Source organism: Diadema setosum, chromosome 9 (genome assembly GCF_964275005.1).
Source record: "Diadema setosum chromosome 9, eeDiaSeto1, whole genome shotgun sequence".
In the NCBI taxonomy this organism is placed as follows: Eukaryota; Metazoa; Echinodermata; class Echinoidea; order Diadematoida; family Diadematidae; genus Diadema; species Diadema setosum.
In genome coordinates, this window is record NC_092693.1 from 3107847 (window position 1) to 3121598 (window position 13752).

Consider the following 13752-nt stretch of genomic DNA (forward strand, 5'->3'; position numbering starts at 1 on the left):
TCTACCTGACATCAAATTACCCTTAGCTACGTGTACTCACATGAGTCCACTCTGCGAACCAACATGTCCCCTGCCATTTGTCATGCATACATCCTCCGTGCACCACCTGAACGACCACTGTGTTTCCAGGTCAGTTTATCAAAGTGCTTCTTCCTCCAGAACTTCATGCTGACGACAGTGTTGCCCTGGAAACTCAATTTGGCCCTGGTCTAATGATCTTGGGTTACCTTGACATTGGTCCCCCCCCCCCTTCCACCGTCTCAAGGCTTGATGGTAAACTCTGTATTCCAGATCTCTCTATCTAGCCACAAGTTGTGTCATAATGGACATTTTCGTCAGGAGCACCCAGTGTTTTCCGAGAATGTTGAATGTACTCCGTGTGATGTGATCTCGTCTCCTGCAGCCCTTTCCATTTTCTCTTCAGAAAATGAAGACTGACCCAGATTGGACTCTTGCAACACGCATTTAACAGCAGTTATACACCCTATACACCAAGTTCCATTCAATATTTTGAGCCCCCATTTCCAGAGTTGTAATGGTGGGTGCTGTTGTCCCCTTCAGGGCAGTCATAAACATGGGGCTTGTTCAACCCTCACAGAGCAAAGGCTGCCTCCCCCATACTCCAGGGACAAGCTGCTCAATTTGCAGGCCAAGTTTGATGAACTAGAAGCACTTGGTTTGTTTGTTTGCCCAGGTATCACTGGTATCACTGTGGAATACCTCAATCTTTCTTTCCTACTCCTAGTAAAGAAACCCAGTGGTGGTTACCAACTCATGGCTGCTTTTCCTGTTGGCTGCTATTCTAAACCTCAGTTGCTTTTGCCAGATGTTGACTCCACTCTGCACAAGATGAGTCAATTGGAATACATGTACATAGCTGCCTCAGATCTGACATACTAATTTTTATCAGATCCCCTTGTCCATGAGTCATGAAGTACTGCAGCATTGCCACGCCCTATCATGGAGTGTGTGCATGCATGTACACTCGCTCAGCCACGGGAATGGGCCGAAAGCATAAAACACGCAATTGCTTCAAGCAAAAGCACAAGCTCGTCTAGCAAAAGGTCTAGCTCAAGCAATTGCTTAAATCCATATGCATAACCTTTTGCTTGTGCTTATACCTTTTGCTTGTCCCGCACAAGCAATTGCTTGCGTTTTCAACACAAGGCAAGTGCCAAATTGTGTCTCGCCCATTCGCATACAAGGAATTAATATTTTTTATTACTCCCAGAAGTTAATTGACCTGCTTATGACCTTTGACCTTGTGGTGACCTTCAACACCCCAAGGGACATTTACCATCCAAGTTTGGTCACAAACGGACAAAGGGATCAAAAGTAATGAGCCATAATCGAAACGTGCCATAAAAACTTAACATTGGGCCCTAAAAATTTGTTGACCCCTTTCTGTGACCTTTGACCTTGTGATGACCTTTAACTCCCCAAGGGACATCTACCGTCCAAGTTTGGTCACAAACGGACATAGGGATCAAAAGTTATGAGCCACAATCAAAACGCCCCTAAAAACATAACATTGGGCCCTAAAAGTTTGTTAACCCCTGTCTGTGACCTTTGACCTTGTGACGACCTTCACCTTCCCAAGGGACATCTTCCATTCAAGTTTGGTCACAAACGGACAAAGCGATCAAAAGTTATGAGCCATAAACGAAATAAGCCCTAAGAACTTAACATTGGGCCCTAAAAGTTCGTTGACCCCTGTCTGTGACCTTTGACCTTGTGGTTACCTTCAACTTCCCAAGAGACATCTACCATCACCCAAGTTTGATTGCCATTGTAGCAACATGCGCTGAGTTGCATGTGATAAGAGTCTTGCAAGTAAACTATAACGTATGACCTCAAATGACCTTTGACCTTATCATGTTACCTCTTACGGCACCATAACATGAAGGTACCCCCAGTGCATCCATCACCCAAGTTTGATTGCCATTGTGGCAATATGTGTAGAGTTACGTGTGATAAGAGAGTCTTGCAAGTAAACTTTAATGTATGACCTCAAATGACCTTTGACCTTATCCTGTGACCTCCGACGGCACAATAACATGAAGGTACCCCCAGTGCATTTATGACCCAAGTTAGGTTGTAATCCAAGCAACTTATGTGAAGTTATTTGTCAAAAGAGAGTTTTGCAGGTAAACTTTAACATAGAAAAGAGAGTCTTGCACATACTCTTTAATATATGACCTCAAATGACCTTTGACATCATCACATGACCTCTGACAACACCATAACATGAAGATACCCCTAGTGCTTCTATCACCCAAGTGTGGCTGCCATTGCTGTAACAGTTGTCAAGTTATGCATCATAAGAAGAGTCTTGCAGGTAAACTTTAACATTTGTGACGGACAACGGACGGACGACGGACGGACGCCATTTGGATCCCTTAGTCTCGCCGTCACCTCCGGTGGGCGAGACAAAAAGGGACGTCACGCCTGTGCGAACACAAGAACAAAGGCAAGTGTGACAGCATGTATTTGAAAGGGCATGTGTGTGTGGAAACATTTCCTGACATAGCAGAAGAGCTATGAAATGACACTCATAAATACACACATCTATACACACACACGTACTGGCTGATTCCAATCACTGCTTATATCAGCCCGGAACTGCCAGATCGCACGTGGAGGTAGAGGTCTCCTTGCTCTCCACCAAAGTCAGACATCTACCTGTTTTTCATCACATTTTGTGTGCTAACCACTGGACATTTCCGTTGTTGAAACGAAAGTTTCGTACACTACTTAGGGGTAATTTCTTGTAGATTTATACCACTCCTGCACAAGTGTGGTCTTTTTTATGAATATGAAAATGATACTTAAAAGGAAATGTCCCAGTTAAGCAAAAGCTCAAGCTCATTTTACAGAGCTTGGAAAATCGTAAGCAATTGCTAGCAAGAACAAGCAAAAGGTATGTTTTATGCATACTTTTTTAAGCATATCGACGCTGGGGCGATAAGACCTCGTATCTACAAAATGTCAAATGTTCAGGAGAGCCAAAAAACATGGCGGCCAAAGCACTATGGCGAATGGGATAGCCTTTCCTTTGACATGCCGTGGTGGCTTCATTTTTGGAGTAAGACAGTTGGGATTTGGACAGAACATCACTTAACCCATTATTTGACCATTAATCCAAAAAACTCATTTTCACCAAAATTGCAGATACAAGGTCTTATCACCCCAGCGACGATATGCTTGGTCTCCAAGCAGCAAGCAATTGCTTGTGCTTGCTAGCAAAAACTTCTGCTCGCAAGCAATTGCTTGTTTTCATGCATACGGATTCGAGTAAAAGGCTAACACAAGCAATTGCTAGCGTTTATGCATCCGGCCCAATGCCTGGCTCAGAAACCTCTCTGGAAGAACTCGCGTGTCACATGCTGGGTGATCTACTCATAGAAGGTGTTGTCAATAAACTTGCTGATGATCTGTATTGTGGTGATAACACACCAGAGACCCTCTTGCATAATTGGGGTTCGGTCATGTCCTCCAGGTGCTGAGCAAGGCAGGGCTTAACCTCTCCACATATGAATATGATCTCAGGGCACCCTCATAGCCAACCCCTGTCATATTGCTGGCCTAGCAGCATGCACATCTATCATCAAAGGCACCCGTTTCTTCATCAGACTTTTCAAGATGCTTGCCCACATTAAATCCCCCCATAGCCACAGTCACAATGGCAAAAGATCGCAATGTTTTTGCAATCTTTGGGTCATCTGTTCATACTGAAAGCCAATTCTCAATCTTTGGATCGAAAGCAAAAAAAGCAAGAAAGAAGAAAAAGTATGCCATCTGACAGCTGGTGATTGTAACGTAACAATACACCTTTGTTCATCACAATGACCAAGTCCTTCAGAAGCACAGCCTGCAAACAGGTGGAGGACTGGTCATGTGACAAACTTCGTGAAGTTTCAGTTTCTAGCATTCACACTGGCAGACTGAGAAGTTTGGTGGGGTCTGGGAAATATCCCTAGTTTGAGTGGGAAATTTCCCAAGAAGTTTTGCGGAAAGTTGGCGGTCACTCTGGCAAAAGATCGAGATCTTTATGATCAAAATCTTAAACTTTGCAATCTTTTGCCAGTATGATGGCATGTGATGGCAGTGCTGCATGTCATCAGTCTCAGGATGCCATTCCCTGGACTGATGAACTGCTCTCCAAGCTCTGAGGATGACATATCTCCTGGTTCCCATGCGAGGTGGAAGACGTATCTATTGCTGCTTCTATCAAGCACTTCAGCAAATACATGTTTTGGTCTGGGCATCGCACATGTGTCCTTCCGGACAGCAAACCATGCATCCAGGGATTTGAGAAGTTGTGTTGTGGTGAATTTTCTGTCAGCCCCCTTGTGTCCACTATAGTAACAGTGAGCAGATGCTAATTGTACCTCTGACACCTTTCTGGGTCAGCAATGTTTCATCCAACTTTGCAAGTCACAATGCAACAGAATGCAACAACTCATCATGTCAAGTGTGCACATTTGTTAAACAGATGGTGGACTCTGTTGTACATCACATTTCAGCAAATGACATCCTGTACTGTAGGGAGACTCGTACCCTTACACATCTCGAACGGCATGGATCAAGATTCAGTCAGAATGCTCATCTCTACTACATACTCATGTCCATCTTGTCCTAGGTACACAACCCCGGACACAGTATCTGGAACGTCAGACACCACCTCCAGGTAGCCAAGCGATGGACTCCTTTGGAGATGGAGGTCTTTTGAGTTCCCTGTGAAGTCATTGTCCCTCGGTCTTTTGTTGATGGTATCCTCACATTCTCCTTATGTCCAATGAGACCACCCTACTGCTCACCAACTGAAGACAGTCACATCCCTGTATTTCTATGCCCTTGACACGGAGCCTGCCATCCAACAGGTTACTGCATCATGCCACTAGTGTGTCTCCCTTTCAACTCTCCCCAATTTGGTTTACCTGCAGTCCACAAATTAATCTTCTGACGTAGTTGGTATCTTATTCGCAGATGATGTGTTGAGGCGCTCACACCAACTTGTTGTCTTGTGCGAAACAGTCACCTGCTCCTGGCTTTTCTGCCCAGTGCCATGACAAATTTCTTTCATTCCACAATGTCTGCATCGAGCTAGGACATGCAAAGAACAAGGACTATAATCCTGTTGCTAAAAGAGCAGTGCTTGAGTTGGAAGATGAACTCCTCCACCATGACCCATCCCACACCTCCATTATGTCTGTGACCTTGTCTGTTGCCATTGCCTGCCTAAGTAACAGTCATCTTCGATCTTGTGAACTATCAGCGAGAGAAATGTTCATCCAATATGATCAGTTCACATGCACACAGATCCCCTTTTCAGACAAGGATCTCATCACTGCCTGTCATGCCCAGCTGCAGAAGAATCACCCACACAATGTGAAGTCTAAGACTACATCTCGTTTCATGCATTCTGGACAGGTCAGGACATGTGAGAGGTCTCTCACCAGTGTTGGTGGCCTCACATACCTCCATGCTGATGGGTCAAAACTACATGACACATCACATTATCTAGTTTGCTCAACTGATTCAGAAGTTTGTTGCCAACCAGCTACACAGCTCTTCCTACCGCATCAGACTGGCCAACTGCTTGAAGGTCGCTTCTACCTTTCATCCTAGTCACACACCGCCTCGTGTAGAATCTGATGACAACCACGATGGAGACATCGAGGTTCATCCCTATCCAGCCATCCCTCCTGGTTCTCTGCCTCTTGCCCCTCCTGCCACTCATCTTCCTCCTTCACTTCCTAATGACCACCATTTCCAAACTGCCGATCTTGCTTCATCTTCCCCTTCCTCTGATGCCTTTCCTAGAGTTCCCCTTAACCTCTCCACTCAAGCCGCCGATTCCCTAAAATTGCTATCCAGGTACCCCATGATGCTCCTAGATATCCCTGATGTGAGCGACATATCCCCAATTAGATTTTGTGATTATGTTATAATGAGTAAATGGTCTTGTTGGGATTATTCCTGGTATTGGGACTAGTTCCTCTTCGGCATGATACGTCAGTACCAGTATTTCCCTTACCAAGGGACTGTAAATGGAAATGTTATGATTGCTATTACTACATCTCTACACTTGCACTGTTTTTGACCAGGAACCAAACAGCTTGGAGTAACACTTTTGATTATGTAACTAACTGTATGTTTTGATATCGCCAGGGATATTCTGTAAAACTAAAAGTGGATGTTTTCATGCAACTAATTTTTTTTCGCCCTTGGCCGGGTAAGAAGAGTTTCTTGTGTTTTTAATTCTGCGGAATCAAGGCATCAACTACTGGGACATATTATAGCACGCAAAAATATTTGCGTACTTTTATTTTCGCGCTAGCCTCTGGTTGGGCAAAGGAAATGAGTGAAAATTCAACATCGCGAAAATTTCCACTTTTACACTTAAGAGTAGCATGCATCCAATCAAATGTCGTTGCATGTGTACAGTTGAACCTCTCTTATCCGGCCTCCCTTTATCCGGATCTCTCTATTATACGGACGCAAATTTCGCCGTGATTTTTTTTAAAGAATAATTACGGGAGGAAAGGGGGATTCCCAACTCCTCGAGAACTCCTACACAAACACACATGAATTACATATCACTTCCAACATTAGCATACACCTCTATTTTGGGGTCTGATACTGAGTGTAACAATGAAAAGGTTGCAGTATACACATTACTACATGTGGTACTACAATGGGCTACATCAGTACATGTGTATGTATGTACATGTATAAAGCATTGAGTCTCCCGTATCCCGCCAAATCCCTTATCCGGATGAGCCCCGGTCCCGACTTGTCCGGATACGAGAGGTTCAACTGTAGTTGATTTTCATTTAAATAGTGATCCCAACCTATGCATTACTTAGAATTGTGTACAGCTCACAATGTTACACATATATCTAATGTGTGATCACAACCCACGTTTTACTATAAACATGACTATAACATAATTAGATTTTAAGTCTAATCGACATCTCAGCCTCTGTATCAGTTTCCCTATCAAAATGTCATGCATTTGTACAGAATTTCTGTCCTGTACAGGTACATGTATCATTGACATTATATTGCTCTGGCTATCATCTAAATCATCTGATATAGTTTAATTCTGCTCTACATCAAATGTTGTTTTCCTCCAGTGGCATACAGCTTTTGTATTTTGTTTTATTGTACAAGTTTACTTACAAGGCATGCACATTATTCATGTTGCATGTTTGATTATTATACAAACAGTGCACTCCCGTTACAACGAACACAGTTATAACACAATTCCAGTTACAATGGAGTAAATACTGCAATCCCACTTACATAAAGGATAAATGCTGAAGTTTCCAATCGAACTACAAGTTCAATGATCGATACCTGAAATTTGCAGCTATAGTCGTCAAACGTTAGCAGTGCGGAATAGATGTGCGCTAAGGAAGAGGCCTGCACCTCGCCACCCCACGCTCCCACAGACAAAGCACATAAAAGATGTGTGTGGGTGACTGTGATGAGCACTGATAAAAATATATATATATTCCTTACATAAATTTAAGATTTTCAAGAAAAACTGTTCGGTTTTCCCCTCAGTTTGCTATCTTGTGGTAACCCTGCAAAGTTTAAAGTGTATGGAGCACAGTCCCAGGCATAAATTTTTGTTCAGCATGCTTGTAGCAAATTTACATCTATAGGGTGATGATATTACTGCAGGGCCTGTGACGAGGTGCGGGTACCTCACTATAATTAGAGAGTTCTGGTTAAGTTGATTATAATGTGTTTGGAAATTTGTTGCACAAGTTATTTTTTTTTTTAATGTTTCAGTTATGTTCTACAAGTATGTGATTTATGACTTAATGTGGGAATATTTAGAAGAGAAATCATACCATTGACTGTTTCGCTATCTTGTGTCATTAGGCTATGTTTGTTCTGCCTGCAAGTTAACACCTTGTAATAAAATTCCATGGAGAACTGAAGTGAAATTGTGTCTGAAATGTGTCCTTCATAATTGCCATTAAGTAATAAAAAAGTGGGTTTTTAGGCAATTTTAAATTGGTCCACAGTGACTGGATAGGCCAGTCCAAAGCTTGGGAGCAGCTACTAAGAATCAGCAAGCTCCATTTTTATGCTTTAGTGCTGGCTGCACGAGTGTCTTTTAGTTAACTCCAATAACGTTTCACAGGCAATGCAAATTAGTCATTTTTGCCATCAAACTTTTACATTGATTGATACTTAACAATTACATACAATTTGTATGAACAAGATGCCTTGCTTACACTTTTAGAAGAATATAAACTGTCATCAAAATATGATGCTCATTAGGGCATGAAATTTCAAACATCCATCAGCACAAATGATGTAGCTACACTCATACAATGTCTTTGATACTTTGTTTTTGTTTTTTACTTGTTAAATTTGAGTGAATGAACACACTAATTGTGCTTTCCTTACAGTCCCCTCTAGCAAGAGGCAAAACACTCTGTCCCTCAGATAGGACATAAAATGGAGGTCCCGTGTATGAGAGAGTAATAACTCATGCACGTTAAAGATCCCGCTTCATTCATTCATCGCAAAGAGCAGGGTGTCTAACCCGGTGAAGTGGTCCCACCTCACATCCAACTGGACCCAATGGAAGACCAGCTTAACGTAGCTGAATATGAGCTATCCAGCCATCTTCGCAGATGGAAATTAACAAACAAACAAACACCAAGGTGAACTTATTTTGAAATGTAAAAATTTTAACAAATTCCAGGCAATGTCACACTAGTAAACAAATAAAATCATTTTACTGATATAAATCAATCTAAGCGACTTCAGCAACATGGTGACTTCAACAACTGTGCTACATACGTAATCCTGTCTTCTATCCTTATGTATACTGCATGTGTGTGTATGTGTGTTGTGTGTGTGAGTGTAGAAATGTGATGCTGTCTTGTCTATCTAATTGACTTCACACAGATTTGTAATGTTATGTTGACACTGTAAAGTATGGTATTTTCATGTGTAGGCATCCTACAAGCACAACGCCACAAGATGATTTCAAGGCTGCCTGGCTCTCATTGTAAATGCCACTATTGTATGGTTTTGTGTTTTATTTTGCCAAATAAATGGCCTAAATTGGCCTCAATCAATGGTGACAGCAAAAATAAATGCACCTGAAAGTGAAAATCACCAGACTCGATGGAGCCCGAAAATCACCCATTCTAAAACTTCCACTCGTTCTTCAGCATGAACATCAAATCTATTTCTAGTTACATTAGAAATTTTTATTGTATGAAACAATCCATGAATTCATGTCTTCTTTTTTTCTTTTTTTTTACTTCAATTCTCATCTCATTGGATTAGAAGTCATCAAGTATGAAGTTCCTGGGTAAGTGTCATTCCTCAAGAGACAGTTCTTGACTTCCCTGCGCGGGAAATTAGATGAACATCAATGAACATTTTCGTTACAGAGAGCAACCCATTATCATGAGATCAAAACTATTGATTTCCAATACTACCTCCACTTACGTTTAACTTTCAAAAAGCATGTGCATTGACTGTGTTCCGCTTCGTTTGCCGTCAATGGCATGAACCCGTTGAACTATTGTGTCACTGATAAAAACAATGTGCATGCTTAGATCTACTTCAAATTGGGGCACGAACTTCTTTACAGCAACGAAAAAGAATAGATAAAAACAGATGTACTAGAAGTTCATAAATCTCTACTACTCCTAGGCCACAGTAGGCAAAGTAACATTATGTGCTAAACTTATGTCAATAATCTGGAAGAATTCCATTCACACAAGTGGTTAACTTTCTTCCACACGAAGTGTCAGCACAACTGTTCCTAACTATACACAGCCCAGTCGCCGCTGTACATACGTAGCGCGACAGGGCTGTACCAACGAAGCTCCAAACACGAAGAGGGTCCAACGATAGCATGCGATCGGATTGAATTTTGATACTTTAGATCATTTTTTTGTCACTTCAAACTCATCTGACGAACAAAATGATAATGAGACTTCATATCTATGCTATGAATATTGAAATTTAGATTTGATAACTTACCTAAAATGATGGTTATATGCAGCATGTGTGAACGGTTCACGAACGGTACATCGTCTTTCACGCCAGGCCATTTCCAATATCCGGGAGGTCACATGATCTGAATGCCCTTTCAAAAGGTCGCGCTGTCGACCGTGCTGCTACACCAACACTCAAGCAGCGCATCGCACGCACGCAAAAGATTTCCGCAGAGATCAAGGCGCCATTTTGAATTCTGCAACGATGAACCCTGACGGTGTTAGGGAATCCGCCAGAAAGTATCATTTTTTGGTTCCACGGACTTATCACGAGGGCTCTCAATGGACTTACGAACCTTCTGTAATACAAGCATGCACTTAAGGTGAGTAACGTTTGGTAACGTGTACATTGTTTATAAAGAACGTATAAATTTTCATAAGTTTTGTAGTTGTGTTGTGGTTCCCCACTTTGTAGGTGCCCGCTCGTTGGTCAGACGCTGTATTCGCGTAGCGTATTAACAGCGTCTGGTCGGGCTAAACTGTTCCCAGCAACTCAACGCGACTAGCAGACATCTACTGACACACAAGTTTACTATGCACAATTATCCATTCACGTAGCTACTCAGTACATGCACGGTAGCCCGCTCAAACGCATGCGAGCAGCGCACCGTTGACACTCAGTGCACGCCTCTATGCCGCCGTAATCTCTGCAGAGTCCGACCTACGATGACGGCAAAACAACGGCGTTTTACTGAAATCCCGAGATATTCATGACGCCTAAAGCAGGTGTAAGATTGAATAGCAATCACTCTCAGAAATAATTCATATGACACTGATAATCACACCTCCATTTCAAAATCATATTCAATTCTCGTACTTACTTCGTATATATTTCCCTCAGCCATTTTCACCGCCTTTGCAAACTGATTTTCTCTTTCCCTCTCTCTCTCCGCCGTGGCCGTACAATCGTGCACACAATACTGTGCATGCTCTAGCTATCTAGCGCTAGCTAGCTGGCTCTGCTGCATCGACCCTTTGATATGCGCATGCGCACTTCAATATCGTATTTCCTGCATTTACTGCAGCTCCACTTTTTTTTTGCATGTTGTCCACCTATCTCATGTAGACAAGAAGTTAGGACACTAGTAAGTTGATAAGTTATGATCGTTGAAACCAGTGGTCTGATTTCATCGCATTACCGCTAGATGCAACTTGTATTGTCAATCGTGTCTAGATAGGTTGGCATCCATGAAATAACAACGTGTGAATTCAGACATGTTTTGACGATAAAGTACATGTATGCGGGTGTATAGTAATATACGTTCGTTCAACTATCATTGCAAAATGAAATCAATGTATAGGCCTTTAAAAGATTTACAGGTGTACCATGTAAAGTCAATTTTTTTCTGAGTTACAATAGAAACTACACCGACACCTCATCACTCGACACTTACTAGTATCGGCATGTCTCTATAATTACATTGCATTATATTCAACCAATGAAACACAAACAGCTTTCACAAAAATAAACACAACAAAAAATCAAAATAAAGAATTTGTGTTTCTTATATAACTAATACTTGATACAGTATATAATAGCTCTGTAACTTATAAGTAGTTTCCTTACACAAAGAAGTCACTTTCCATAATCTACGTTCCATCCTGCATTCCAATACAGGTCAGTCATTCTTTGGCAATAGATATCTACACACAGTAATCCGAGGTGGGTCGATTCATGTATAGACCTATACAGTTACGATGCTGATTCACAACCACAATCATGTGTGTACTTTTACTAACATCCCTTCCAGTTTGTTGCTTCCCTCATGTTCTGTACACAACACATACTCAATAATCTGATAGATTCTGGTCCGTATTGACTGAATTCATTTAACATTAGTATATGAAAGATACCCTATCACTGACTCTAAGATGAAGATAAAGAATCTTCTATCAAATTCCTACTCATTCGGCAGAAAAGCATGTACATATATACATATATATATATATATATATATATATATATATATATGAAGATAAAGAATCTTCTATCAAATTCCTTACTCATTCGGCAGTAAAGCATATATATATATATATATATATATATATATATGTTATTATATATATATATATATATATATATATATATATATGAATCTTTTACAGCTATGCAATGTATTGCATTACATTACATAACTGAGAATTACATTGAAAAAACATTTTTTTTTTTAGAATCTAAAATTACATGAAACCCGGTACCATTGCAATTTCGATCAATATTTTATCACAGTCTTTACTTTTCTTTAACGCATAGGAAGCGTTACACACATTACATTACACATTACATTACACACTATGTTATGCACTATATTCAATGTATAAGAGTTATGAGTATTTTAGTTATCAAATGCAAGATAATGTTAATTAGAGGGTGATGGTTGAGATCTCTCTCTCTCTCTCTCATTTTTTTAGGGGGGGGGGATAGGAAGGATTCGGGTTGCTTTTTTCAATGATTCATTCTTTTCCGTTCTACATGTTCTAGATAGCAATATCAAGAGATATTGTCTAATAATAATATTTTATTTCAAGACGTATAAAATGCTGGTCCTTCAATTTATTTTCACGTTTGAATCATTTTGTGCGTCGATAAAGTTACACGTTTACACACACACACACACACACACACACACACACACATAGTCTACGTAGAAGACCTTTTCACGCAACACCGTGCAGGTGATTTTTTGGAAGAATTTCTGAAATGATGGGACACGAAATTTGATGTTAACCTTCACTTGGAGGATGAAGATAATTATCCTATGTTGTTATACAGTGTATTTGGAATAAATGTGAGGAGTAACTACAGTTTTACCCTCTTCAATCATTAATTTTTGATATTGTAAAATAGCCATTTTGTACATGAAGATCCCTTGGAATTCTTCCCTCCATTAGGGTTTTTGTTATTGTTGTTGTTGGTTTTTTGGGTAAAATTGGAAAAGATATATGTAAAGTTGAGAAGTTAATTCCAATCCAGAACAAACGATTTGAAGTGAGTAAGTTTAAATGAAAATGGAAGGACATATTAAATGGAGAGTACTCTTAATATATTACTGTGTAGTAGGAAATGATTATTATAGACATTGAGTTTGTTTATGTTGAATACATATACTATGATGTGGAGAATTCGGAGAAGTTTTTTTTTTTTTTTTTCCAGATAGTACGTTTAGGTTAGCAATTGCGAAGCAGAGACAACCAAATACCTTGATTCTATATCAAGTAATGTGCTTTTTTAACATGACTGGTATGTGTGGTTGGTTTGTTTGTTTGTTTTTTCATAGTTCAAGTTCAAGTTCAAATTTATTCGTTTTCCCACAGTATATAAACATAAATCTCACTTTCTTGAGTGACAGAAACAATGCATGTAAATTTGTACATAGAAAACAACAATAATAGAAAAAAAAAAACCTAACAGTAGCGACACATTGCAATAGTTGCTGAGGTAACGAAAGTGAAATAATTGTCAATAGCAGTATATGCACTGTGTGAAAAAAAAAGAAAAACGGAGGGACCCACTAAAAAGACAATGCTTGTATAGAATGTGGGCCCCTCTTGTATATTGAAAGCTCGATGCAAAAATTGAATTGAAAATAGCAACAAAGGACCTCAAAATGTTTGGCACAATAAGTTTGGCAGCCCACTAAGAGACAGACGGACAAACAGTTACACACAAAACAAGAACAAACAAAGTAATGAGCATGAGACAAGT

At 40.4% G+C, this 13752-nt stretch overlaps 1 protein-coding gene across 1 annotated transcript in view; it reads right to left on the reverse strand.

Annotated features, from left to right (window-relative positions):
• The window catches only part of LOC140232750 (chromodomain Y-like protein 2), a 32072-nt gene extending 26329 nt beyond the window's left edge, over nucleotides 1–5743 (reverse strand). Inside the window, exon 1 of the mRNA XM_072312866.1 lies at nucleotides 5582–5743. Within this exon, the coding sequence (XP_072168967.1) occupies nucleotides 5582–5743 (162 nt within the window). The remainder of the gene's footprint in view (nucleotides 1–5581) is intronic.
• Between the last annotated feature and the right edge of the window lie 8009 nt (nucleotides 5744–13752).